The sequence below is a fragment of the Mirounga leonina genome, unplaced genomic scaffold, assembly GCF_011800145.1.
Source record: "Mirounga leonina isolate KUSES-001 unplaced genomic scaffold, KU_Mleo_1.0 Mir_166, whole genome shotgun sequence".
Classification (NCBI taxonomy): Eukaryota; Metazoa; Chordata; class Mammalia; order Carnivora; family Phocidae; genus Mirounga; species Mirounga leonina.
Window position 1 is genome coordinate 8125059 of NW_023270418.1, and position 26982 is coordinate 8152040.

The following is a 26982-nucleotide window of genomic DNA, read 5'->3' on the forward strand; positions in this document are numbered from 1 at the left end:
TTAAAAATATGTATATTGTGTAGTTTTAGAGTGGGGAGTTTTATATATCAATTATATCAGACTTGATAATTGTGTATTTGAAGTCTTCTATATCTCTGCTTATTCTGTATTTACTAAGAGTGATATTTATTTTATTTATTTAAGCAGGCTCCATGCCCAGCACAGAGCCCAACATGGGGCTTGATCTCACAACCCTAAGATCATGACCTGAACCAAAACCAAGAGTCAGACGCTTAACCAACTGTTCCACCCAGGTGCCCTACTAAGAGTGATATTTAAAAACCTACCATTATGGGGTGCCTGGGTGGCTCAGTTGGTTGGGCATCTGCCTTCTGCTCGGGTTGTGATCCCGGGGTCCTGGGATCGGGTCCCCCATTGGACTCCCTGCTCGGTGGGGAGCCTGCTTCTCCCTCTCCCACTCCCCCTGCTTGTGTTCCCTCTCTCACTGTGTCTCTCTCTGTCGAATAAATAAATAAAATCTTTAAAAAAAACTACCATTATGATTATGTATATCTGCTTTTAGTTCTATCAAGTTTTACTTACATATTTTGAAGTTTTATTATTAGGCATATACAGATTTATAATTGACATGTCATATTAGTGGATTTGATCCTTTTATTATGGTAAAATACCTCTTTTATTTCTACTACTTTTTTTTTTAAGATTTTTATTTATTTATTTGTCAGAGAGAGAGAGACAGAGAGCACAAGCAGGGGGAGAGGCAGGCAGAGGGAGAAGCAGGCTCCCCGCTGAGCAAAGAGCCCAATGCGGGACTCAATCCCAGGACCCTGGGATCAGGATCTGAACTGAAGGCAGCCTCTTAACCGACTGAGCCACCCAGGCGTCCCTCTACTACTGTTTCTGTCTACTGTATTTGATAACCTTTCTTTTCTATAGCAATTACATGACATTTTTCCCCTTTTACTTCTGTGTCTTAACACGTATGTTGTTATTTATAAGCAGCATATGGATTTTGAAAATCTTTACTTTGAATTTAAATATTTAGTCTAAGAATATTTAATATAATTACTGTTATATTTGGGTTTTATTCTACCTACCTACCATTTTCTTGTTTCTTTTCTACCTGTCTAATCTATTCTTTGTTCCTTTTTTTCCTCCTTTATTGTTTTCTTTTTTTGTTATTATTCTGTCTTCTCTCTCTGGTTGCTCATATGTTATATATTATTTTACTATTCTTTCTAAGGTTACTCTGGGGTTCACAACATGCATAATTTCCTATGAAAATCTAATATAAATTGGTACATTAATCTCTTTCTGGAAATTGGAGTTGTAAGGACTTTAAAACTTGTTAACTACACTTATCACACTCTTGCCTCTTTTGTTACTACTGTATATTTAACTTTACATATATATTAAAGCCACCAGAAATTTTTATTTCTTATACAGTCAATATTCATCTAGATTTACTGATATGTTTATACATTCCAGTGATTTTCATTTCATCATGCATTTTATTTCAACTTGAGATTATTTTCCTTCTGCCTGAAGAAAATCATTTTTAGTATGTCTTTTAGTATGGGTCTGCTAAAGGTGAATTATCTCAGTTTTCTTTAACTGAAAGTATTTTTATTTCCCTTTCACTTCTGAAAGAAATTTGTCAGTCTTTTGGCTTTCATCTTTTCAGTTCTGTTTCCCCTAAGAATGAAGTATATCTCTTTTCTCTGACTGTTCTTAATATTTTAATTTCCCTTTGTCTTCACAAATTGTGCTATGATGGTCCTAGTTTTTGTTTTATTTTCTTTTGTTTTTTGCGGGGGGATTTGTTTATGTGTATATCCTCTTTGGAGTTTATTGTGCTTTTTGAATATGTGGCTTGGAATCTTGAATCATTTTGGAAAGCTCTTGGTCATTATAAACATTGTTTTTACCTCATTTTCTCTCTCCTTTCCTTTGGAATTCCAGTTATACATATGTTAGATTTCTTTACCATGTTACCTGTCTTATGCTCTGCTCTGTATTTTCCAAATTATTTCCTCTGCCTTTTTTAATCTTAATACTTTCCACTAAACTATCTTCTATGTCACTAATCCTTTCTTGGGCTATTTTCTAAGCTAGTCTTAAACCTACCTATTGAATTCTTAATTTCAGTTATTGTGTTGGGCTGTTTTCCATTTGGTCTGATTTTCATTTTACTATTTTCTATAGAGGCATTTTGGGGTTCAAATTATTTAACTAACCTTTCTTTTCTTAAGCATATTAGTTATCTTAAAGTCCATTCTAATAACTTTATTCTGTATCCTGTAGTCTATTTCTATGATCTGTTCATTAAGGTTGGTATTTGGGCTTATCTCTTGGTCTATCTAGTAATTTTTTTATTTGATTTCACACCTTGTTTTTGAAAAATCATGGAACTGTTTTGAAAGTCTGAAAGGTATCTTCTTCCAGATATCATTTACTGTAGCTTCTGGTGAGCAATTCATCTAATACCATATCACCTTATTTCAGTATGGATTGAACTGATTGGAAACCATATTTCAGTCTTTGTGTGACTTATTTTGGTCTACCTTTCACCCAGTTTTAGCCCTTTTGGATCTCAACTGAAATTCTGGGGTTATTACCTGGTCATATCCACTTGATGGACTGTAAACTTAATCCTTGTCTCCTTCATCTTATGAGGTTGCCGAAAGTTCTGCTCAGTTTCATAGCCTCTTAGCTTCCACTTGCAAATAAACGAAGGCCCTCAGGGGAAGAACTAACTGTTCCAGTGTCGGGCTCACTTGTTTGCACTACCCATTTATCTCCTCAAGTCTTAGCTGTTTTTGTAGCTCTCTGATCCCTTCAAACAGATCATTTTAATTATCCAGGTTTCCTGGGTTTTTTTCAATGGAAAAGTTGTTCTCATCAAGCTAAACTGCTATAGACAGAAATGGATATTTTCAAATATATTGATTAGATTATCCTCTGGAATATAAGCTCTGCAGTCATTGGGATTTTCTGTTTTATTTACTTATATCACAGGTGATATAGAACAGTGCCTGACATTTGGTAGTTGCTCAGTAAATATTTATTTGTTGTTTGTCTTTGTAACTGAGCCCTGGACAGTCTAATTTCTGAGCTGGCTATGTATATAATATTCACAGTAGCCATAGGACTATAACATATTAATGAGTGGAAAACTTATGAGGCCTGCTAAGCTGTTATTCCGGAACAGGGGGCTATTACTCCAGCTGAAAGAGTTACTGAGAGATACAAATACAATTACATTTATCATTTCTAATGTACATTATTCTAAAATGTACATTATGGGGGCGGCTGGGTGGCTCAGTCAGTTAAGCGTCTGACTTTTGATTTTGACTCAGGTCATGATCTCAAGGTTGTGAGATCGAGCCCTGTGTCAGGCTCCCTGCTGGGCATGGAGCCTGCTTAAGATTTAAGATTCTAAGAAGCCTGCCCTCTTCCTTCCCTCCCCCATTTCTCCCTCTCTTGAAAAAAATGTACATATGTGTTGTGAGTGAATGGTTAAGTCAGTTTTTAAGAAGTATTTCTTGAAGGGAAAGACAATGGTCAGTAAAAACAATGCTATCAAAGATTTTGAGCAAATTATACAAAGCAAAAATAATGTCTTTTCATTCCATCTCTACAGTATATGGAAATATTCTTTGAGCAAGGTGATCTTTGAGCAAGGGTATCAAATATACAATCAAATCAAATATGTACAGTATATGGAAATCTTTGAGTGAGGGCATCTTTTAATATCTAAGTGATCATAATTAATATGAAAATCAAAATATCCTAGATTATATATAAATATGTCTGCAAAGAGCTCTATGTGGTGTGGCAAACATAAACATATCAAAAAGTGAACAGTTTTCAACATCACTTCTCATTAGGGAAATGCAGATCAGAACTATGGTTAAATATCACCTCGTACCTGTCAGAATGAACAACGCAAAAGACGGTAGGTGTTGGCAAGAATGTGGAGAAGGGGGAGCCTCTTGCATTGTTGGTGGGAATGCAAACTGGTGCAGCCACTCTGGAAAGCAGTATGGCGGTTCCTTGAAAAGTTAAAAATAGACTACCCTCCAATCCAGCAATTGCACTACTAGGTATTTACCCAAAGAATACAAAATTACTATTTCAAAGGGATACATGCACACTGATGTTTATAGCAGCATTATCTGCAATAGTGAAATTATGAAGACAGCCCAATTGTCCATTGACTGATGAATGGATAAAGAGGGTGTGATTGACATACATGCACACACATACACTCACACACACAATGGAATATTACTTAGCCACAAAAAATGAAATCTTGCCATTTGCAATGACATGAATGGAGTTAAAGTGTTATGGTGGGTGAAATGGGTCAGTTGTAGATAGACAGGTACCATATTGTTTCATTCATATGTGAAATTTAAGAAACCAAACAAATGAGCAAAGAAAAAAAAAAAGATGAGGGGGCAAACCAAGAAACAGTCTCTTTTCTATAGAGAACAAGTGATGGTTACCAGAGGGGAGGTGGGTGGAGGGATAGGTGAAATAGGTGATGGAGATTAAAGAGTACACTTATTTCTATGAGCACTGAGTAATGTATGGAAGAGTTGAATCATTATATTGTACACCTAAAACTAATGTTACACTGTATGTTGACTAACTGGAATTTAAATTAAAACTTTAAAAAGAAAGTTAACAGTTTTCAAACTATAATAGGCATGGTGAAGTGGAAGGAGAAATATAGCCCAATAGAGGCACATCAAAGAGGTTGAAGAAAAAAATTTTTGGTCAAAAGATCACAGCCAGTATGACCTGCATTTGGTGAGCTTGAAGGAAATCCTTGTCATTGCTCCTAGCTCTTAACTGGCATCATAGTGACCAAATTGTAAGAAGATTATCTAAGGGAAGAAAACAACTTGGAGCTGGGGGAGAGGGGTAGCATTTATTAAGGGCTTTTCTATGCCTAGGCATCTTAGTAGGTGTTTTCATGTATATTAATTAATATACTCTTCACACAAGCTCTGTGATATTGGAACTGCTCTGTTGTTTGCATAGTACAAATGAGGAATCTGGCTTCAGAATTATTAGATGATACACAGTTAGAAGAATGAGTATGTTATATGTTCAATCGTAAATACACAAACAAATCAAATACTCTTACATCACCAGCCTCAGTATATATTAGTGCACTGTAGTCCTTTATAATAAAGCAGACCAATAATTTGTATTCCAAGTGCAGATGACTTGCCAGAGTCAAGATGAACAATACTCATCATAGCCAAATTCAAAAATAATTAGATAAAGAATGAGAAAGCTAATGATCTGATTCAGTCTGAGACCAGAACTTGTTGAGGTATTTCTACCATACTCAGCTACATTAAAGGGGGAAAACTTAAACACCGTGAAATACAGGGAACTGAAACAGAGAAATTAAATAACTTGTCTAATACCTTAGGATTGGTAAGTAGCAGAAATCTTCTTATTTCTTAAGAAGAAATAAACCATCTCAGTGATTTATCTAAGTTTGTGCATATACCTTTCTATATCATGTGCTCTTGTTCATTTTTATATTCCTGTGTCCAGCACCTAGTAGATAATCCTTATTCAGCAAATATTTTTGAGTGCTAAATCTGCAGACCTATAGCTATGAAGAGATGGCAAACATTAAAAACAATTAAAGCATTTTAATTAAAAAAATCAGACAAACTAGGCAGATTTGTTGATCATGACAAGGTCATAATGGTAAGGAGTGAGATCTGAAGTGGTATTAAATAAGTAGAAAGTTGAGAGGTGTTACAGTGTATTGGTTGAGAACAGAGACTCTGTAGCCAGACTAGCCTGTGTTTGCATTCTAATTCTACCCTTACTAGTTGTATGACTTTTACCCTCTGTACTCGTTTCTTCATCTGCAGATTGTGGGCCATTATGTGACCGACCTCATAGGGTTATCAGGAGAATGAAATGATTTGATAAGTATAAAGCACAGGGTCTGGCACACAGAAAGTACCCTACAGTGTTTGCTCTTAAAATTGCTCAAACTAGATACGTGTTTCATCCACTGTTTTGGTTCCCTATGAATTCTTTACTTGGGAAGCCTAATGCAGTGGTAAAAGCAGCCATGGCCCTTGGTTTGTGCCTACAGATCAATAAAATTTAATGACTGGAAAATGGGTAGTACATTGGGATTTACATGAAATAATGTTGATGATAATGTAAGAAGGACTTAGAACCACAGTAAGCAGACCAACCTCCTAAAAAAAAGTTATTTGTATTTTGCTCTTCTTATCCTCTTATGGGATGTTATCACACAGGTATGTCCCCAAGTGCACACACGAAATAAATGATTAAGGTTTATGATGAAGTGAACCCTGGATTTGGGTCACTTTAAGTTCAGTGAAACAAACTTTAAGTGTCTGGGTACTACTGTTCCTGGCAGCTTCTTAAGAAATGTTAGTTCTTGGGGTTCCTGGGTGGCACAGTCAGTTAAGCATTGGTCTCTTGGTTTTGGCTTAGGTCATGATCTCAGGATTATGAGATCGAGCCCTGAGTTGGGCTCTGCACTCAGCACAGAGTCTGCTTGATGTTCTCTCTCCCTCTCCCTGCCCCTCTTGCCTGTGCGCTCTTTCTCTCTCTCTCTCTCAAATAAATCTTTTTTTTTTTTTAAGCTACTTTAAAGGGGGGAAACTTATGCTTTACATTGCTCTGCTTGTCACCCTAGTTCATATGATCCATGTTTATTATTAGTCCTGACTTGATGTGTTGGTTTTAGTGACTGGGTCGGTTCTAATTACATCTCTAAACTTACTGTCTTATGCCTGACTCTAACCATATTCCTGCCTAGGACCTCAATTCCTTCACAACTAGATGACTAGTTCTTTTTAGGAAAAGTCTGGCCAACAGTTAGAGCCCTCCTATTTGCTGCCACATTTACTTGATGTTAACTCGTTCCTGACACATTGCTTTCTTACCCCCTACTACCACCTGCTACTCCCTCCCAGATGATCATGTATTAGCTCTTACCAGACCCTATGGCACAGACTCCTTGTTGGTCTCTGCCCAGATTTGTATTTCTGGTATCAGAACCTAGCCCCTTAATCTACCTCTGAATTCTAAGATCAACCATCACACACCACTGCATGTTTCTTGTGATGCCTGTAAGAGGAAGCTGCTCTGTAATGTGAAAGTCTCACTCAGTAGAAGGGAATCTAGGGGGAATTTTTTTTTTTTCTCCTTCCTACTTTCAGTTCACTCCTAAATACAGAGAAGGTGGCATATATTGTTTGCAATATATAATATAATTCTTTTCTTTTCTGTATGTACCCCCTTGTAAGGTATCTTTACTACTCTTTTTATCAAGAGGTGAAATCTGATTTTACAGCCCTTGAGTTTGAACTGAACTATGTGCTTGCTTTGGCCAATGGGATATTAGAAAATGGGGCATAATTGGGAACTTGAAAGTACTTATGTATTGAAGTTGGCCTACCTTGCTACTTTGGGAACTAGACCAGTCGGTGCTAAAGCTTGGGCTAGTTAGCTAGATGCTAGAGACACATGGTCCAGTTACCAGCTTTACCCCAGCCAACTTCCCAACATGTAAGTGAGGCCAAATGAGACCAACTAAACCTCAGTCACCCACTATCAGAAGAATCACCCAGTTGAGCCCAGCCCAAATTGCTGATGCACAGAATATGAGCTGATAAATGATTGTTGTTTTAAGCTACTAAGTTTTGGGGTAATTTGCCAAACAGCAAAAGTTAGGTGATTCAGAAAGGATCAAGACCATCATTATTAATCATTTTCATGGACCATTTTTATGTTTTTTGTCAGTTGTGTATGTCTGAATTCCATAATTGTTTACTATGGTAAAATTCATTACTGTACTTGAGGATAGAGGTATATAATGATGTAAAGCATTTATTTGGTATTACTGGTTAAGGTTAAGGTAGAAGAGTGTTAAATCCTAGGAGGAAAAGTATAATAGTGATGTTTTTCTTCCCTAGCCTATCTCAGAGTTATTCTCCAAATTCAAAGTTTTTCTTGAAAATTTATGTTCAGACTTCACATGTTTTAAATTGCTTTATCTGATTCTACACAAAAAGTCTTCTCTCCATGCAATTGAAAATTGTATATCCATGGGCAGCCAAAGTACTTCTTTTGTATCAAGCCTTTTATAAACCATGGGAGTTTGGGGGTTTTAAAACCAATATGGGCAATGCTCACATTAACAACAAGATGTTCAACCCTGTGAGTTGGATCCATTTTTATAATTTGTAGAGGAATTTATCGTTAACCCCTATTATTAAGCCTTATGTGCAGTTAGAGGAACAATAAAGTTCCATGGTCAAAATACACAGTGAGTTGTGCTATTCTTACATCACTACCTCAGTATATACTTCTACACCTTAGTCCTTTATAACAAACAGACCCATAACTTGTACTCTAAGTGCAGGTGACTTGCCAGAATCAAGATCATCACAAAGAACCTAAAAAATGCCTTCCAGCAACCAAGGTATTATTGACACTCTACTGCTAAGCACCTTGGCTTTTCTTGGGCTTGGGTTGCAGAACCATTCTCAAGTAGCATGTGCTTTGAGTCACAGGCAATATTCTACTTACATCCTGGGGAGCCTAAGGTGATGACAAATGAAAATAATGATGATTTGAACAAATTGTGCATTTGTAATTATGGCTAAATGTCCTGTTTTGCCTCTGTTTTGTGACCATCATGATCGTCCCTTGCCAATTCACACTTTTCTGTTACTTGTTTTATAACCCTTGTAAAATACATATGCAAAAATTCTGAAAATTAAAATTTGAAGGAAGAGAGGAAGAAAGAGAAAAGGGGCCATGGAATGTGCCTGTCCAGCAAAATTAGCCTCACATTAATTGCATATATGAAATAATGCCCCGGGGTCTAAAGTTAAGGCTGAGTTTTCATTTGACAGATTAGTCAGTAACTTTGTGGATGGTTTTTTGACTGTGAGAACAGTCTAATTCTGGAAACATGTAACTGATGCAGCATCAGAAAACTCTGCCTTAAACACGTGATTTACTTTGTAGTGTTGCCACGTGGTTACTTTTGTTCCCATATGATAGTCTCATACTTGTGTATTAAACTGAGTTTTTCACCCAAGGATGACATTTTGGTTATTTACTGAAAGTCAGGCATAAAACTGTTGTGTGTTATGTTTGAGGACACCCAAGAATGCAAGCATTCCCTATAAGATTTTTTTTTTATTTTACAAGTATATTAACAGGATAATAGCTGTAAAACCCCAGGAATTAAGAATGTGCAATAGTGATTTGTTTGAGGTTTTGCTGTAGTATAAAAAAGATTCCTGTAGTTAAAGGTAATACCTGGATCCTAGAGAGTTGTAGTAAATGTGTAGGGCAGAAATTATACTTAGATCTGCAACAATTGACAAAACTAAGCTGCACAAATACAATAATGTAGGAAGCTTAGCAGCTGTGTACATGAAAAAGACTGAAAGGGCAGCACCTTCTTGCTAGACATGTCTCCAAAGATAACAAAACAAAAGCAAAAATGAACTATTGGAACTTCATCAGGATAAAAAGCTTCTGCACAGCAAAGGAAACAGTCAACTCAAAGGCAACCTATGGAATGGGAAAAGATGTTTGCAAATGACTTACCAGATAAAAGGCTAGTATCCAAAATCTATAAAGAACTTATCAAACAACACCCAAAAAACAAAAAATTGGTCAAGAAATGGGCAGAAGACATGAACAGACATTTCTCCAAAGAAGACATCCAAGTGGCCAATAGACACATGAAAAAGTGCTCAACATCACTGGGCATCGGGGAAATACAAATCAAAACCACAATGTGATACCACCTCACACCAGTCAAAATGGCTAAAATTAACAACTCAGGAAACAGATGTTGGCGAGGATGCAGAAAAAGGGGGACCCTCTTATACTGTTCGAGGGAATGCAAACTTTTGCAGCCACTCTGGAAAACAGTATGGAAGTTCCTCAAAAAGTTAAAAATAGAACTACCCTACGATCCAGCAATTGCGCTACTAGGTATTTATCCAAAGGATACAAACATAGTGATCCGAAGGGACAGCTGCACCCCAGTGTTTATAGCAGCAATGTCCACGATAGCCAAAATATGGAAAGAGCCCAGATGTCCATCAACAGATGAATGGATAAAGATGATGTGGGGTATTTGTGTTTATGTGTATACACACACACACACACACATATACAGTGGGATATTACTCAGCCACCAAAAAGAAGGAAATCTTGCCATTTGTAATGATGTGGATGGAACTAGAGGGTATTATGCTAAGTGAAATAAGTCAGAGAAAGACAAATGCCATATGATTTCACTCATATGTGGAATTTAAGGAACAAAACAGATGAACATAGGGGAAGGGAAGGAAAAATAAAATAAGATGAAAATTGAGAGAGAGACAAACCATAAGAGACTCTTAACTATAGGGAACAAACTAAGGATTGCTGAAGGGAAGGTGGATGGGGGGATGGGGTAATTGGATGATGGGCATTAAGGAGGGCACTTGATATAATGAGCACTGGGTGTTATATGCAACTGATGAGTCACTAAATTCTACCCCTGAAACTAATAATACACCGTATGTTAAATGAATTTTAAAAAAAGGAACTTAAAAGACTGAAAAGTATTAGGTAACATAAGGCAATGGTCTGAAATAAATTCTGAAACTATTTTGACCTTGGGCTGTATTAATAAAATAACTAGAACAAGAAAAGGCCAGAATTGACTTCATTCTGTGTTGATCATTATGGAATTTAGATCTAGGGACATAGACAAATTGGAACATATTCAGAAAAGAGCAACTAGCATGATGAAAGGTTTTTGTGTGTGTGTGTGTGTGTGTGTGTGTGTGTGTGTGGAGAATAGCAGAAGAAACAAGAGTTGTATGGTTTAGAGAAAAGAAAACTTGAGGAGCATAATAGCTATAATAGTTATGAGGTTTGCCATTGTAAGAAAAAAAAGCACTTCTAACTGGCTTTAATAATGAACATAATTTATGGGCTCATATAACTCAAAAGTTCTGAGACAAGTTGGATTTTAAGTGAGGCTCAATCTAGTGGCCTAGTTAATCTTTCTATTTTGCTTTCTACAGTTTTGACCGAAACTGGCTGCCACGCCCTCTCTTCTTGGGTCAGGATATCTGCTGGCAACAATTAGGGCTATGTGCTTCCTTCATGTCAAGCGAGAGTCTGAAAAACCTTTTTCCTCCTATATAGCTCATTGAAAGAAAGAGTAATTTTCTTTTTCCAAATCCCTAGGAAATATCTCTTGTATCTCATTGGCTAGAATTGTGGCACATGCCAATCTCTGAACAAATTACAGGGGCCATAGGGATGGTGTGTGCAAATTAGCATGGCTAATCACAAATCTATGTCTTGAGCTGAGATATTATGTCCATCAGGATTCTCAGGAGGAACAGAACCAGCAGAAGATATACATACACACACACACACACACACACACACTCGTATATTACATATTCATAAATATTATATATAAAATATATATTTAAATATATAAATGGTGTGTGTGTATATGTATATCTCCTACTGGTTCTGTTTCACCTGAGAATCCTGATGGATATAATATATAATATATAAAGGGATTTATTTTAAGGAAATTGCTCACACAATTGTAGGACTGGCAAGTCTGAAATAGATAGGAGAGGCCATCAGGCTAGAAATTCTCTGACAGGAGCTGATATTGAAGTCTTGAGGCTGAATTTCTTCTTCCTCTGGGAAACCTTAGTTTTTGCTCTTGGAAAGCCTTTCACCTCATTGGATGAGGTACACTTACATTACTAAAGGTAATGTCCTTACTTAAAGTGAACCAATTATTAACTACATTTACAAAGCAACACCTCGATTAGTGTTTGATTAAATAACTAGGTAATGTAGCCTTGCCAAGTTGACATATAAACCACCATAGATATAATCAGTCTTGCCCAAAATACATGGCTGAAATTTTGAGGTCCTGCTGGAAGAGAGATTGGCCAACTAAGAGGCTGCCAACAAATATCCCTTACAATGACTAATAGTAGATATGTGAAAGGCTTCCATGGTTGTAGGTTTTCAGTTGTTTTACATAGACTAATATCAAGGGGAAAAAATATAGAAATGGTGAGGAAACAGTTATCAACTAAAAAATAATTAGCAAAAAACAGTAGTGAGTTCTGATTATTGGAAACGTTCAAACATGAGCTAGATGGTTGTCAGGTAAGGCCTTAAAATTAAAGCCCAATATTATGTGTTCTTGACATCTGGGGAAAATTGGAAGACCTTCCAGTGGCCCAACCACAAGTTCTCCTCCCCACTGTGCTCTCACAGATAAGGTTCCTGAGCCAAAGGACCCTTATTATCAAAGGGATAAGTAAAAACATCTGCTTATCTCTGAGTAGCGGGTTTCAGTTCTCTGCCCATGGAATTCCTCAGACAAGCCAATCACATTCTCTCATGGGAACCAAGAGTCACCGGCTCTTTTGATACTTAAAACCTGCTTATTATAGCTTCTGCTTGCCCACTCTGTTCCTGAGTGCAACCCACATGTAGCCATGCATGGTACGTGCTGCCCTCCTCCCCTGGGCTATAAGGATGTGTGATTAATAAACTGTCAATCTCATCTGTCCAGTGGCCAGGTGCTGTTCTTTCAACCATTTCCATAATTCTAGAATGGGAATCCCTCCCTCACCGATGGGGAGAATGGGAGGTGGTTAAAACAGTGACTCTCCCCCTTCCCCACCCCACCCAGCAGTGATGGTGGAGACGGAAAAGATTCAAACATCAGTTAAATAATTGGACTTAGTGATTTGTGAGTTGCTTTCCAATCCCGGTATTCTATTATTTGTGTTCCCAGTGTTAGTATTAGCATTCATTGTGTATTTCCAAATACAGATATAACAATTTATCTTTCTACTATTAGCATCCATCAGGTTGTTTCACAAATTATTCATTTACATATTTCTTTTTCTCAGTTCAAAGCTTTGAAAAACCATGCTTTATTCATCTTTATATACCTTCAATTAACATAATGTCTGATATATAGCAGATAGCCAATGAATTTTTGGTGAGTGAATCTGAAAATCAAGTTTCTCCATCAGAAATTGGGGAAAAATTACCAATGAGCAATGAAGTTCTCCCTAAACATAACATCATAGGCGTGCCTGGGTGGCTCAGTCGTTAAGCATCTGCCTTCGGCTCAGGTCATGGTCCCAGGGTCCTGGGATCGAGTCCCGCATCGGGCTCCCTGCTCAGCAGGAAGCCTGCTTCTCCCTCTCCCACTCCCCCCTGCTTGTGATCCCTCTCTCACTGTGTCTCTCTCTGTCAAATAAATAAATAAAATCTTTAAAAAAAAAACAAAACATAACATCATAACCATGAATTCCCCAACACTGTTGAGAAATCCAAACTTACCCTATCCACCTGTAGATGGAGGGAATGAGGTCTTGGGAGAGTTGCCAATTTTTTCTCCTCATTCCCCATCCAAAATGCATACCATTTGCCCTAAGGCTTCTGAAGAACCCTGCAGGCAGCATCTCACTTTGTGTAGGAAGGAGAATTAGTATAGCTGCAAGGTGATCCCAACTTCTTGCCTGTCTATTGATTTTGAATGCTCCATTCACTTCAAAATCCCTGGTGAAAGCTAAAACATTATTTCTTCAAGAAGGTATTTATTTTAAGCATAGTTTCATGCTTCATGCTTCAGCTGTGCAGCTGCACAGCACCCCTATCCTAAATTATGGGAAAAATATAGAACAATCTAAAGTGTTTGTCTTGAAGATGTTTGGCATATCTTTTTTCTGTGATCTCCGCTTTGTTATTTATTGTACTTAAATTGGCTTACTCATTAAATTTATTTTTTATTAACATACAGTACTATATAAGTTTAAGGTGTACAGTGTAATGATTTGACTTACAAATATTGTGAAGTGATTACCGCAGTAAGTTAGTTAACATCCATCATCTCATATAAATATAAAAAAAGAAAAAAATATGTCTTTCCTTGTGATGAGAACTCTTAGGATTTACTCTCTTAACAGCTACCTATATATCATACAGCGGTGTTAACTGTAGTTGTCATGTTGTATATTACATCCCCAGTACTTACTTAACTTATTTATCTGGACATTTGTACCTTTTGACCACCAGTTCTCTTTTCCCCATCTCCTACCTCTGGTAACCACAAATCTGATCTCTCTCTCACTCTTTTTTTTTTTTTTTTAAATGAATTTGGTTTTCTCTCTCTCTTTTTAAGATTTCACATATGACATCATACAATAATTGTCTTTCTCTCTCTGACTTATTTCACTTAGGATAATGCTCTCAAGGTCCATCCAGACTATCACAAATGACAAGATTTCCTTCTTTTTTTAAGGCTGGATAATACTCCATTTGTGTGTGTGTGTGTGTGGGTGTGTGTGTGTGTGTGTGTACATGTGTACGTGTACACAACTTCCTTATTCATCTGTTGATGGACACTTAAGTTGTTTCCATGTTCTGGCTATTATAAATAATGCTGTTATGAAAATGGGGGTGCAGATACCTCTTCAACAGAATGTTTTCATTTCCTCTAGACATATTTCCAGAAGTGGAATTGCTGGATCATATGTTAGTTCTATTTTTAATTTTTTGAGGAAGCTCTATACTGTTTTCCATAGTAGTTGAACAAATTTACATCCCCACCAACAGTGCACAATTCCCCTTTCTCCACATCCTCACTAGCATTTGTTATCTCTAAATTTATTCTTTTGATAAATGATATATGCTTCTTTTCCTGACCCATAGATTTAAGATTTTTTTTTTTTTTTGGAAAAGAGTTTATTTTGTGCAAATGAGTAAGAGATTTTTTTAAAAGAACTATGAATGACCTGATCTGACAAAGGAATTTTGCAAATTCGTGAACTTACTGTATACCTTCACAGAATATACAATAAAACTGTTTATTAGCAAAAATAAAATTATATTAATTCACCTCTGGTGTTGAAACCAAGGATGTAAAGTTTCCATTTCCATATGTCTTTATATAGTACCAAGCATGTGATTGGTCCTTACTAAATACATATTGGTTAAATAAGCTAATAATAGGCTGTGCTTCCTTCCATTGATCATAGACCTTAAGAATTTAATATAACAAAGTCTTTTCTCCATCTCCCGGGTTTATTCACAGTAAACAGATCCGAGCTATGCTAGGCCAGTTCAGCCAGGCAGAAGCCTTATTAATGAAAGCTGGAGTGCAGCCAGGGACTTTGGATGGAGTTCTTTTGGATCTTGGGTGTTCCTCCATGCAACTTGATGCTCCTGAAAGAGGTTTTTCCCTCCGGAAGGACGGCCCCTTGGACATGAGAATGGATGGTGGCAGGTGAGTATTGATAAAGCATTTCTCCTCACAACAAGAAATCAATTTTGCAGAAACTCTCTGGATTTAATTTCCTTTTAAGACTGCAGAATTCCCATCACACGCCCACACCTAACACTATCCATACATAATAAATCAGTTTTGTTTGCTAGTCATTATAGATTTTAGTGTTTCTCTAGATTTGAGATTCTAAAAGAAAAATCATTGCTATCTTTACACAAAATAGTGAAGAGGATAACTTTCATATTATCTTTTTTATAGATACAATATGAGCCTTTAGACTACAAACAGTATTGATAAATGTGATACTGAAACAATGGATCCATTTCTATCCAGGCCCAACTATGCCTATTGTGAGATGTAAAAGGAATTATATTTAATGCATATTCTTTTGAATACTAAATAAAATGCAAGATTCTGGAGGTCAGCAATTGTATGTTTTGTCCTGTCTCTTGTAAAGTCACTTTGGTTTAACCTTCTCCAGAGAAATTACAGTTTATGGTACTGTATCAACATAGTACTATGTATAGGACAGCTTTACACCTCCTCTTCATTCCTCACCACCCTGGAAAGTTTGTTCTCCATTATTCAAGGAAGTGCATATAACACAAAGAGGATCACATTCTAGTAAAGTGTGGGATAAGTTCTTTTAAACCTAAATTAATTTTTAAAGCTTAGATTAGCACTTGTCTCTCTGCCTAACACTGGCCCAGGGTCGGAATAGCCTGTACGTACAAAGCTTAACCGTGTTTTTCTTCCTCATTTCATGCCCCACCACCACTGCCAGATTATGTATCACAGCCCCCACCTTTGGGAAGCTTACCTTCTAAGAGGAATATTAGATTTTCTTATTTCTAAATAAGCAAACCATTCTGTTACTGTTACTAATCTGCAGTTTTAACCTGCACAAACATTTCTACTGAGACAAATAGATTTTCCAAAATGTCTTCCAATCTATTAGAAGGACCTGTATATAAGAAATTTAATGTCCTGTTTAAGTCAGCAAATTAATATTGAGTTGACTTTGACTTCTTTCCCATAAAATGCTTTGTTCAATGGTAATTATTCACATATAGCCTTTTCCCCATGTTTTGATATGACCTGGTAACTTGGATTGTGACCCATACTTGTTGGAACCTTTTTGTTCTGAATCTTACACCTTCTTTTGCACAAGTTGGCATTCATAGGATGAAGAATGTGCTTATAAAAGAAAATAATGAAAATCCTTTAAAAAGCAGTGACTAATAGTAAAGGTCAAATATCTTTTCATGTTTGAGATTGAGGTTGTTGTGTAGAGGTAATAAAATGTCAAGCAAATTTCTGCTGTTCCTATGTCTTGTTAAAGGAGGATGCCTTCTGAAATACAATGAACAAAGTTTCTAGTTAATGGTAGTAAATCCCCATATTGTTAATATAAAGACTTTTCAGCAAATTGTAGTCTGTGAATCAGGGTTCTTGAAGTTTTCCCCTAAGAACCTGAAAATAAAATTGCCCTTGAGCATTAAACTCTAAGTCAATACATAATGGATGAGATTAGAGTTGAGCAAATATATCTTAAAAATCAGGGTGGCTTCCAGGTAGATAGCATAGACTGTATAACCTAATCATTGCAAGTATATCCAATACTTGATCCAAGTGGTGTTATGGGGCGAGGGAGTCCAAGCCAAAAAATATGGCCAGTCAGATCCTGGAAGCTAATATATCTCTGTGATGAAGGTAGATGCAAGAGGCTTTCCTAACCTGTTGCCATTTAACACTGGACTCGTATAGCATAGTTTAGTCTGTGCTATCCTGATTTCAACAACAGATCTCAGATTACAGAAGGTTCTCATGTAGCAAAAAGAAACACAGCTTCAAGGACTCGCAGGTCTAATTCTGTTGTCAGTTGTATTCTTCACTGGAAATTAATAAATTGTCACTTGTGTTAATATTTTCTTTCTGTCTTTAGTGCAGTTATTTTAAATCAGTGATTTCTGGAGAACCGACAAGATCTCTCACCTGTTAATTTGGGGGCGGGGGGCAGATTTTGTATCTTGACTTCACTGTGAATGCCTATTCTGAAGTCTCCTAGCAGCCTATCGGCTTTTCAGTGTTGCCCCTTTTGTAAATGGAAACTTCTACATTGCTATTCAGTGTTAACATGAGGGTAAAATAAAATTATGCCCATTATCCACTGAACTATATTTGAGCAAAATGCTGTTTAATGGTCTTACTTAAAAGTAGAAAGGTATTGGGCGCCTGGGTGGCTCAGTCGGTTGAGCGACTGCCTTCGGCTCGGGTCATGATCCTGGAGTCCCGGGATCGAGTCCCGCATCGGGCTCCCTGCTCGGCGGGGAGTCTGCTTCTCCCTCTGACCCTTTCATGCTCTATCTCATTCTCTGTCTCAAATAAATAAATAAAATCTTTAAAAAAAAAAAAATTGAAAGGTATTATAAGAAACTGCTAAGTACATCCGTACTAATCTTAGAGTTGTCCTGGTAGAGCTGGACTATATCCTGTGGGTCTGAATTTACTATCATTAATAAGGTTCATTTCAATGCTCAGTGGTTTGGACAGTTGAACACACAGCACGTAAGATCTAGCTAGGATGTTGTCCATTAGGCTAAGGATGATGGGCAAATCTAGGAATGGGCAAGATCTGGGACACAGACATTCATTGAGCTTCTGTATGCCAGACATTCTACTATCTATTTTACAATTGCATGTACTCTTAATTCTTCCAACAATTCTATGAGGAAAGCATTGTTATTTCATTTTACAGGTTAGCAATTGGGGCTTCAGTAGGTTAAAAAACTTACACAATATGAATAGCAAGTCTGGGATTCTAACCTCTGTTGATCTGACCCTAAAGACCAAATCTTTATCCTTAAAGCTATTATTGAAAGAACAAAGGCTATTGAGATGGAAACAGGGCTACCTTATAGGATGTTCATTAGTCTGGGGGTACCATGGTAGCCAAAAAAAAAATGAGTCAGATCTGGAAAGCAAGGTTTCATTCTCTCTCTCTGTGTCTCTCTTTCATACACACACACACACACACACACACACACACATACACATACACAGTAAGACAGAGAGAGGGAGGGAGAGGTCATGGCAAAATAGGGCAAAAGCCAAACACAACAACAGAATTTTCTCCTGGAGGCACTAGGCATGTTAACAAGGTGCAGTATAGTATTTTTAAGAAGGGATTCAGGTGTTTCTTCACAGCCCCACTGTGGTATAGTCTTTAGGTCTTAAAGCTACCATATCCTTATTACTTAAAGTCCTCACAGTGTGATACTGACAATCAGTCCAACACATTAACTACAGGAGTAGTAACTGTACTGTTAACAAAGCTATCTTACTAATAAGTAAGGCCTCAGTTGGTTCATCACTTAGAATTCCTTCACACATTTCCCTAAAGGAAGGTAAACTGGAATGAATGGTCTGACAGAGTGAATGCTATTTGCTACTACTGTGATCTATTCTATTTGGCTAGAGGTTGTTTTTTCTTTGTCTCCTGCACCTGAAATTACCATCTCAGGCTTGTTTAGTACTGTTTCTTGATTCCTAAGTTTTACCCCATGGTGACTTTAGTCATGGGTTTATAAACCAGTATCATTAAACATTGGAAATAACCTACATTATTACCATTAAGGTTGTTCAATTTTTTGTGAGGGAAACAGACTGGGAGTATCTTCTTGTATAGACTTTCTAAGTTCAATTTGTGCTCCCATATAAGTACTCAGTTACTTTATAATCTCAGAATTAAGTTCCTGAGATATAGGCGCCTTTAAATATCTGTCCATATCTTGTATCTTCTTATAGTGAAAAACAAAATCAAGCAGTAATTTAAATTTTGAACAAGCTAAATCCAAACATTTTCCATTATTTTAGTTTAGGGGAAATCTACATTAGTAATAATAACTTCTTTGTGAATTAAAGGTTAGTAAAATATTTTAATTTCCTACTGCCCTTGACCTTGATGAATGTCACACACAATCCACTATTGCTCTTATGATGGGTATTTGAAATGGAAAATCTATTTCGTTTGTTTAAGATTTCAGTCTCTGACTTTAAAAAACCTCAGACGTTCTCTTAGACTCTGTGTGTATGCCTGACTTCAGTACTCTGAAATTTCACCTCTTGTCAATGAAAACTGACGTCAGCAAACTAATTGGCTCTTCTTGTGCGTAGGTACCCTGACATGCCCACCGCAGCTGATGTTGTGAACGCTTTAGATCAACAGGCACTTGCATCCATCCTGAGAACATACGGGGAGGAGAAGCATGCCAAGAAAATCGCTTCAGCAATCGTTCAGGCACGCAGCCTTTACCCCATCTCCAGAACCCAGCAGCTTGCCAGCATCGTTGCAGGTACCCTCATTAATTCTGAACAGTGTCTGAGAGAGAAAAAAAAAAAAAAAAAAAATATATATATATATATATATATATATATATATATATATATATATATAAATCCCCCAAACCCCCAGAGGGATTCATTTGTACTTAAAATCATGCAGGATAGAATCTTGCGTATCCTTCTCTCCATACCAGCTTCTTTTGGTTTTGCAAGCTTCTCCCCTCCAACACCTCTCCCCCACACAATTTAAGAAAATACACTGTAGTTGCTGATTAGTTGAACAATAGATTTTTTTTTTTTAGAGGCAATTTATCATTTGTGCCTACCAAGGTGAAATGAGGAATGACAAGAGCGGAAGAATTTCTTGATCCATCACAGTGGTTGATAAGCATTCTGTATAAGATCTGACATTACCTCTCTTAGTTTCACATTTCTGCATTTTAATATTTTGGGCAAAAGGAGAATTGCATTGCCCAACTGCTAAAATAAAATCCAGTGACTCATACATCTATTCTAAACAACCAGCTAACAAAGGGTATGTGATGTATAGGTTATTCCACTTTGTGAATGCTAACTAAATCAGCCTGAGGGGCTTATTGAAATATTTCATCTTTTGTGCTGTTTGCCACCATAAACCTCTTGAACTTAAGTCTAGCTAGGAGGCGCTTTATTATAGCCTTTCTGTTTGAAGCCAAAGTTGTTTCACAGCTGTGTTCCGTGATGAAAGTTTTCCAAGGCAAAAATACAACTCCTGCAGTTATTTAACAGAATTCCAGTGTTAAATTCTTCATCTTGTTGGGCCATCTGAAACCCTACATCATTTTTATTTACCAAATGTATTAGGATTTCTTTTCAATGGCTCCTGTTAAGTTACTTAAGTAGCTAAAGAAGTAGTGAAAATGAATAATTGTGTAGCTTATAAAAAGAACCTAATATTAGTTGCCTCTATCTTAATATTATGTATAGTTTAAGGAATAAAACTTGATTATAAATTCATTCAGATGAAGATTTAGAGATCATATAGCAATTGTTTTATGACATAATTTAATAAAACTCTATTTTACTTAGGATAATAAAATATAGAGTTGGCCAAGTCTTTAAATTTTTTAAGCTTTATACACACCTCAAGGCCTCTCCAACTTACTACTGAGATTCCTGTAGTCAAGTAAGAGCAAAATTCTTATAGGTTATATGATCATAAAATATTCCATGGTATTTTTTCCCAAAAAGAGTTTGTATTAGCACACTGCATTAATTTGCCCTCTGTCTTGTATCCCTTTCTTTCCACTCTGTACTCACTAACCATTACTACCTTACCTTACCCTTTCTGTCATTCTTTAGCTGTATATGTTGTTCTCTGTCTCCCATATTTTTATACATGAGAAAATCCAGAATTTTCTAGTGCTGAAAATGAGGATCAGGGCTAAGGGCATCCTAGAGATCATCCAGTCAAAAAACCTCATCTGATAACTGAAGAAACTGAGTCTCAGGGAGGGTCAGTGGTTTCCTCCAAGGTAGACAGCCTAGTTAATGGCAAAGTCAGTACTAATCTAGAATTCGGAAGCTCATGAATTTGAGGCATAACTGGGAATTTGCCTTTAAGATATTGAGTTAACTGTTTGTCTCAGGGTCCTAATCTGCAAACTTGGGGTAATAACACTGTGGCATTACACAGAAATTATATCAAGATGTAGAATAGGAACAGTTTAAGTATTTTCAGAAGGATTATGATGTGGAAAACATATTAGGGCTATGAGAAATGATATCATAAAAATGAGAATATTCATATATGTGTAGAACTAAATAAATGCCATTAAAAGATTGAGTTCCCCATAATGAGTCCTTTTTTATGGCTCAAATCAACCCATAATAATACAAATTTACTGATGATATAATTCTGTGGAAAAGGGAAAAACAGAAAAAAAATGGGTTTGCATTTTGTGCTCTTTTATTCAAAAACCATTTTGGGAGAAGATGCTAAATACCAGGCATTATACTGAGTACTAACAGTGGAAGCGGGGAGCAGATCAGAGCCTCTATTCACAAAGTTTACTGACTGGTAAGTGGCTGAATAAAAGCATAGTATAGTAAACATGGTTCTTCTACTTATAGTGGAAATCCCCTTATTTATCATAGTCTGAAGTTATGATTGTGTGGGTAATAGAAAAAGTTGGTACATGTGGAGAATTATAGAACCTATACATATTTATATATATGGAGATGCTCGGGTCCTAATTGCAGTTCTGCAAAGTCCATTCTTACATAAACCACAACCATGGTGTATCTTCTACAGCTCTGATTTTATTTTTATTAAAGTAAAGTTAGAGTTTAAAGGTACTTACAGAGCAATCTGAACATATTTTCTAGATTTTTATAATTTTTCTATCTTTCATAATTACCTCATGTGCATCTAATTTGATTGCATTTTTTACATGACTTACCTTTATCGAGAGTCTCCAAAGTGTCTACGTTAGTTTTCATGAGAACAGCAGATGTCTTTCATTTTGCATTCATATTTCACCAGTTTATGTAATATTTGATTAAATTAATTAATGGCAAAAGTAAGTGCTCTGGGCTATAAGGGTATAGCTCTTTCGGTGGGAGCAGGACTGTATAGGAATGCTCAGAGTAAAATACTACCCTGAGACACTTGAACAGAGAAAGGGATTAATTTGTCAAGTCTCCTAAATAGAAGTGTCTTAAGAGAGCTACTCATAGAGGAAATATGGAAAGCAATGGAGGGCCCAGTAAGGTTCCTGTATTAGTTTTCTAGTGCTGCAGTAACAAACAAACCACGCATTTGGTGGCTTAAAATAACAGAAATTTATTCTGTCACAGTTCTGGAGGCTAGAAAGGCCAAAGTCAAGTTACCAGCAGGGCTCTAGGGGAGAATGCCTCCTTGACCATTCCTAGTGTCTGGCAGTCCTCGGTGTTCCTTGGCTTGTATATGTATCACTAAGTCTCTGTCTCCACTATCATGTGGGATTCTCCCTGTACATGTTTTTGTGTCCAAATTTTCCTTTTATTATAAGGACATCAGTTGTATTGGATTTAGGGCCCAACCTAATAGAGTATGTTCTCAACTTGAATGATATCTGCAAAGACCCTATTTCCAAATAAAGTTATGTTCACAGGTTCCTGGTAAACACAAACTTTGGGGGACACTATTCAACCCGGTACAGTTCCTAAGCAATATCTTTATTTAACAAACATGTATTTTGGCAGGCTATAACATGCTATGACTATATTCAGACATCTTTTCTGGTTCTAATAAAATCATACTAAGTATGTCCAAAATTATCAAGCACTCTGGGAAATATGCCACATAGTAAAGCCCATATATTGATGGAAATATAAATCACTTCCTTTACTTTCAAAAAGCTAATAATCCATTAGGACAAGGAAGACCATGACACTTGTAATCACAATATACTTAGTGGAATTACATAATAATTCAAGTGATTAAGTTGTAATTTGTAAAACCTAAAGCCTAGTGCCTTTTGTTAGTACAAGTAACTACAGTTCCAGTACTCTTCCAATATCATGTAAGCACCAAAAGACAGGTTTGAGGCTGCAGTTTGGAACAGGACACTTAAAACTACCATGAATTACTTTGTAAATTACCAAATTAGTAATTTATCATTCCAAAAACAACCTGTGGGACTTCACTATTCATACAGACTATTTAGAACTACTAGCCAGAAATTTTAATATTAATATCTAACACATGTTAGTGTTCTCTCCAAAAATAATTCATAAATAACAAAGCACATTTTGTTATCCTAGTTTATGTTCTAATACAGTTATAACTAAAAAGTTAGATTTATGACATCTAAGACCTGAAAATGACCTGAGGGACTAATTTAATGTAGAACCAAACTCTTCCTCACCTCTAATAAATGGTCATCTTGCTTTAGCCATGTCATCTCCATCTGTTTTACTCCCCTTGTATTTCTGTGAAGAGGAGCACATTTCAGTCTGAAATTGCTAGTTTCATAAATAGAGACTTAAAGTCTTTAGAAAGCATGAATTCCTTAGAATAAAATCCAAATTCCTTTCCATGGTTTGCAAAGCTTTTCATGGACCAGCTCTTACCTGTCTTTTCACTTTCATCTTTCTTGCTCTCCACAATAATCTCTGTCCTAACCATACTAAAGTTCTTATAGTCTCGTCTTTCCAGCACACCATAGTCACTCTCACTTACAGGCCTTGTGTATTATTAACATTAACACTAAAGTGCCCAACCCCTATCCTTTCCTATCGCTAGTGCCGGCTCATCCTTTCGAGCGTAAGTGAGGTGTCACTTCCTCCAGGAGGTTTTTTCTAGCTCTACACAGATTAGTTGAGATGCTGTCCTCCATGCTCCTGTAGCACTGCATTTCCCTGTCACAGCACTTCCACTGTTCTCTTGCTTGCTTCCTATTTAACTTCTCTTCTAGACCTATACTGTCTAATACAGTTGCCAGTAGCCACATGTGTCTATGGAACTCTTGAAATGTGGCTGCTCCTAACTGGAAGATCATATATGTAAAATACGCACCTTAACTTGAAAAAAGAATTTAGTGTATCTCAAAAATGTATATGTTCATCCTGTGTTGAAATGGTCGTATTTTAGAAATTATTGGGTTACATGCAATATTAAAATTAACTATACCTGTTTCTTTTTACTTTTTCAAGGTGGCTATAGAAAATTTTAAGTAATATATGTGTATTGTATTATATTTTTATTGGATGGTCCTGCTCTGGATGATAAGCACTGTGAGGGCTCTGTCATGACTCTCTTACTCATCACTGTACCCCCAGTGCTTAGCATAGTTTTGGCTTTGGAAGGCATTTGGTAAATACTTTTTCAAAATTAATGTATAAAATAAATAGATCAGGAAGGTTCTGCTTTTATAAAGTTGGTATTCAGTGAAATAACATCAGTGGAACTAAAAAATTGGTGTTCAGTCTTGGAGGTCATAAACAGTGATTCCCTCCATACCATTATGCTCTAATAACACTAACACTAAAGTACTCAAGTAAATTAGGAAAAGCACATTGCCTTTCCAGTACTTTTGTTTATTCATCTTCAGGCTGAAATGATATTTTTCCTCCCTTATTCTTTAGAGATGCTGTGAAAAAAAAAGAAAACTAATAAAATATTTTTATTAATTAAGAATTTTTAATGGGAAACGATACATATAAAAATCTCTCAAGCTCTCCAGGAAAAAGATTTATGTACTTAATTTTGTAAAAAAAAAAAAAAATGGCTGTGATCTAGATTTTACAGAATGTATATTTGAATTATGTAGTCTTAAAAATGTAGTCTTCAAGTCCTGGTTCTGCAGCTTGCTTTCTATGTAAAGTCGAACAGTTCTAGGCCTTATGTTTCTCATCTTGAAATGGAAATGAATAGTATTTATGAAAATGATCATTTGTTACTTTGTTCATAACCCTACTATGTTTTGCTTAAAATAATATTGAAATTCACTGGGCGCCTGGGTGGCTCAGTCGTTAAGCATCTGCCTTCGGCTCAGATCATGATCCCGGGGCCCCAGGATCGAGTCCCACATCAGGCTCCCTGCTTAGCAGGAAGCCTGCTTCTCCCTCTCCCACTCCTCCTGCTTGTGTTCCTGCTCTCACTATCTCTCTCTCTGTCAAATAAATAAAATCTTTAAAAAAAAGAAATTCACTCACAGTTTTCAAGTTCATGCCAGAATCAAAGTATGCTGATCACTTTTCAGATCATTGAGATTTAGATTCAAATTCACAAAAATAGATAATCAATGCATTGATAATCAAGAAGTGGCAGAAGGCTTATGATATCAATTTTTGAATGTGAACAAGGAGGGGGATAAGCTTCTTAGATATGTTTGGTTCTTGTTGATTAAATATATAGACTTATTATTCCCTGCCTGAAACTTTTATGTAACCTTTATTCTGACTCATGAACTGGGTACATGGCCAGAGCTTAATGAATGCTTGTTGAACAAATAAATCAATAAAAAGATGTGTACATTCCCAGCCAAAGGAAAATGAAAATCCAGGGGGGAAAAAAAGTATAAGTTGTTAGGTATTACTGAGAATCAATTGTACTCTGCCCTTCACACTGAAGAGGGGGGAGACCCAAGAATCAAAGTATTCAGTATAAATTAAAACAGCTTGAGGAATAAATTGAGACTCTCCAGGACATGGATCAAAAATTCTCAAGTTCTTTGTCTGGTTCTGCTATTTATTTGCTCTGTGAACTTGAGTTAGTCACTTATCCTCTCTGATCCTTATTTCCTCATATGGAGAAAAAGAATAATTCTTGCTATGACCAATAAATGAAATAGTATATAAGAAAGTTCTCTGTGAATTTTAAAGTGCAAATACAACCATAAGCATTTTCTTTTTCTCTCTATCCAGACCTGGGGTGATCCAGGGAGCAAACAGGTACACTAGTCAGAACCATGACTGTGGTCTTATACCAGCAAATACTTATCCACAGCCAAACAGTGTGATCTGTGATAGGCTGATTGCTTCAGTCCAAGATGTTCTTCCCTTAGGGATTATGTGACTTTTAGAAAAAAAGAAGAAGAATCTTTTGCTGCGTCAGTACGTATAAGGTATATCTCTCCACAGTAAGCAATAATAGCTTACGCCTCAGCTTGTATCCGAAATCATCTTTTTTCCAGCGAAGTTTTGTTAATCTGGAGAGAAACATTCAAAGTACAAAATAAATAAAGTGCAGCATTCATTAAGAAACAGTCATTGCCATCAAATTTTAGCAGAACTGTTTCCTGATGAAGTTAATCAGATTAGTTTGCCATCCCTTTATTGTTTTAATAACCTACGTGTTGCTTCCTCCATCTTCCCCAAAAAGCACTCTGGATACTAACATTGCCATGATTAAGAAATAAATGAAGATGTCAGAGAGTTCGATTGTCACTCTAGTGGAAAATGGTGTGGTCAAACCTACAGTCAAATTTGGATGGCTTGCCAGTGAGTCATAGTTGTCATTGTCACCGCCTATGATAATGCACTTATTCTGTCATTTAAATCTCTTGAGTTCAATCTGTTATACACTGTGTACATTAGTATGGTAACTTCATGCCAACTAAATTATCAAATGACATTTCATAAGTAAACTTACTTCTTATTTTAATAAGTAATCTTTCCAAGAGTCATTCTGTACAAGAAACCCAACTCAGAAGAGAATGAAATGTGGAAAGAAAGAAAGAAAGAGAGAGAGAGAGAGAGAGAGAGAGAAAGAAAGAGAGAAAGAAAGAAAGAAAGAAAGAAAGAAAGAAAGAAAGAAAGAAAGA

The 26982-nt window shown here is 36.4% G+C and overlaps 1 protein-coding gene across 4 annotated transcripts in view; it reads left to right on the forward strand.

The window, feature by feature from the left end:
• METTL15 (methyltransferase like 15) overlaps positions 1-26982 on the forward strand; it is a 241580-nt gene that overhangs the window by 135013 nt on the left and 79585 nt on the right. For 3 of the 4 annotated variants that reach the window (XR_004680688.1, XM_035012480.1, XM_035012479.1), the window contains exons 4-5: positions 15158-15349; positions 19526-19704. Coding sequence is in view for 3 of the 4 variants with exons in the window: in XM_035012480.1 (XP_034868371.1) it covers positions 15158-15349; positions 19526-19704 (371 nt within the window). In the remaining variant the exon portion in view is untranslated. The remainder of the gene's footprint in view (positions 1-15157; positions 15350-19525; positions 19705-26982) is intronic. The other variant, XM_035012481.1, reaches the window with a different exon arrangement.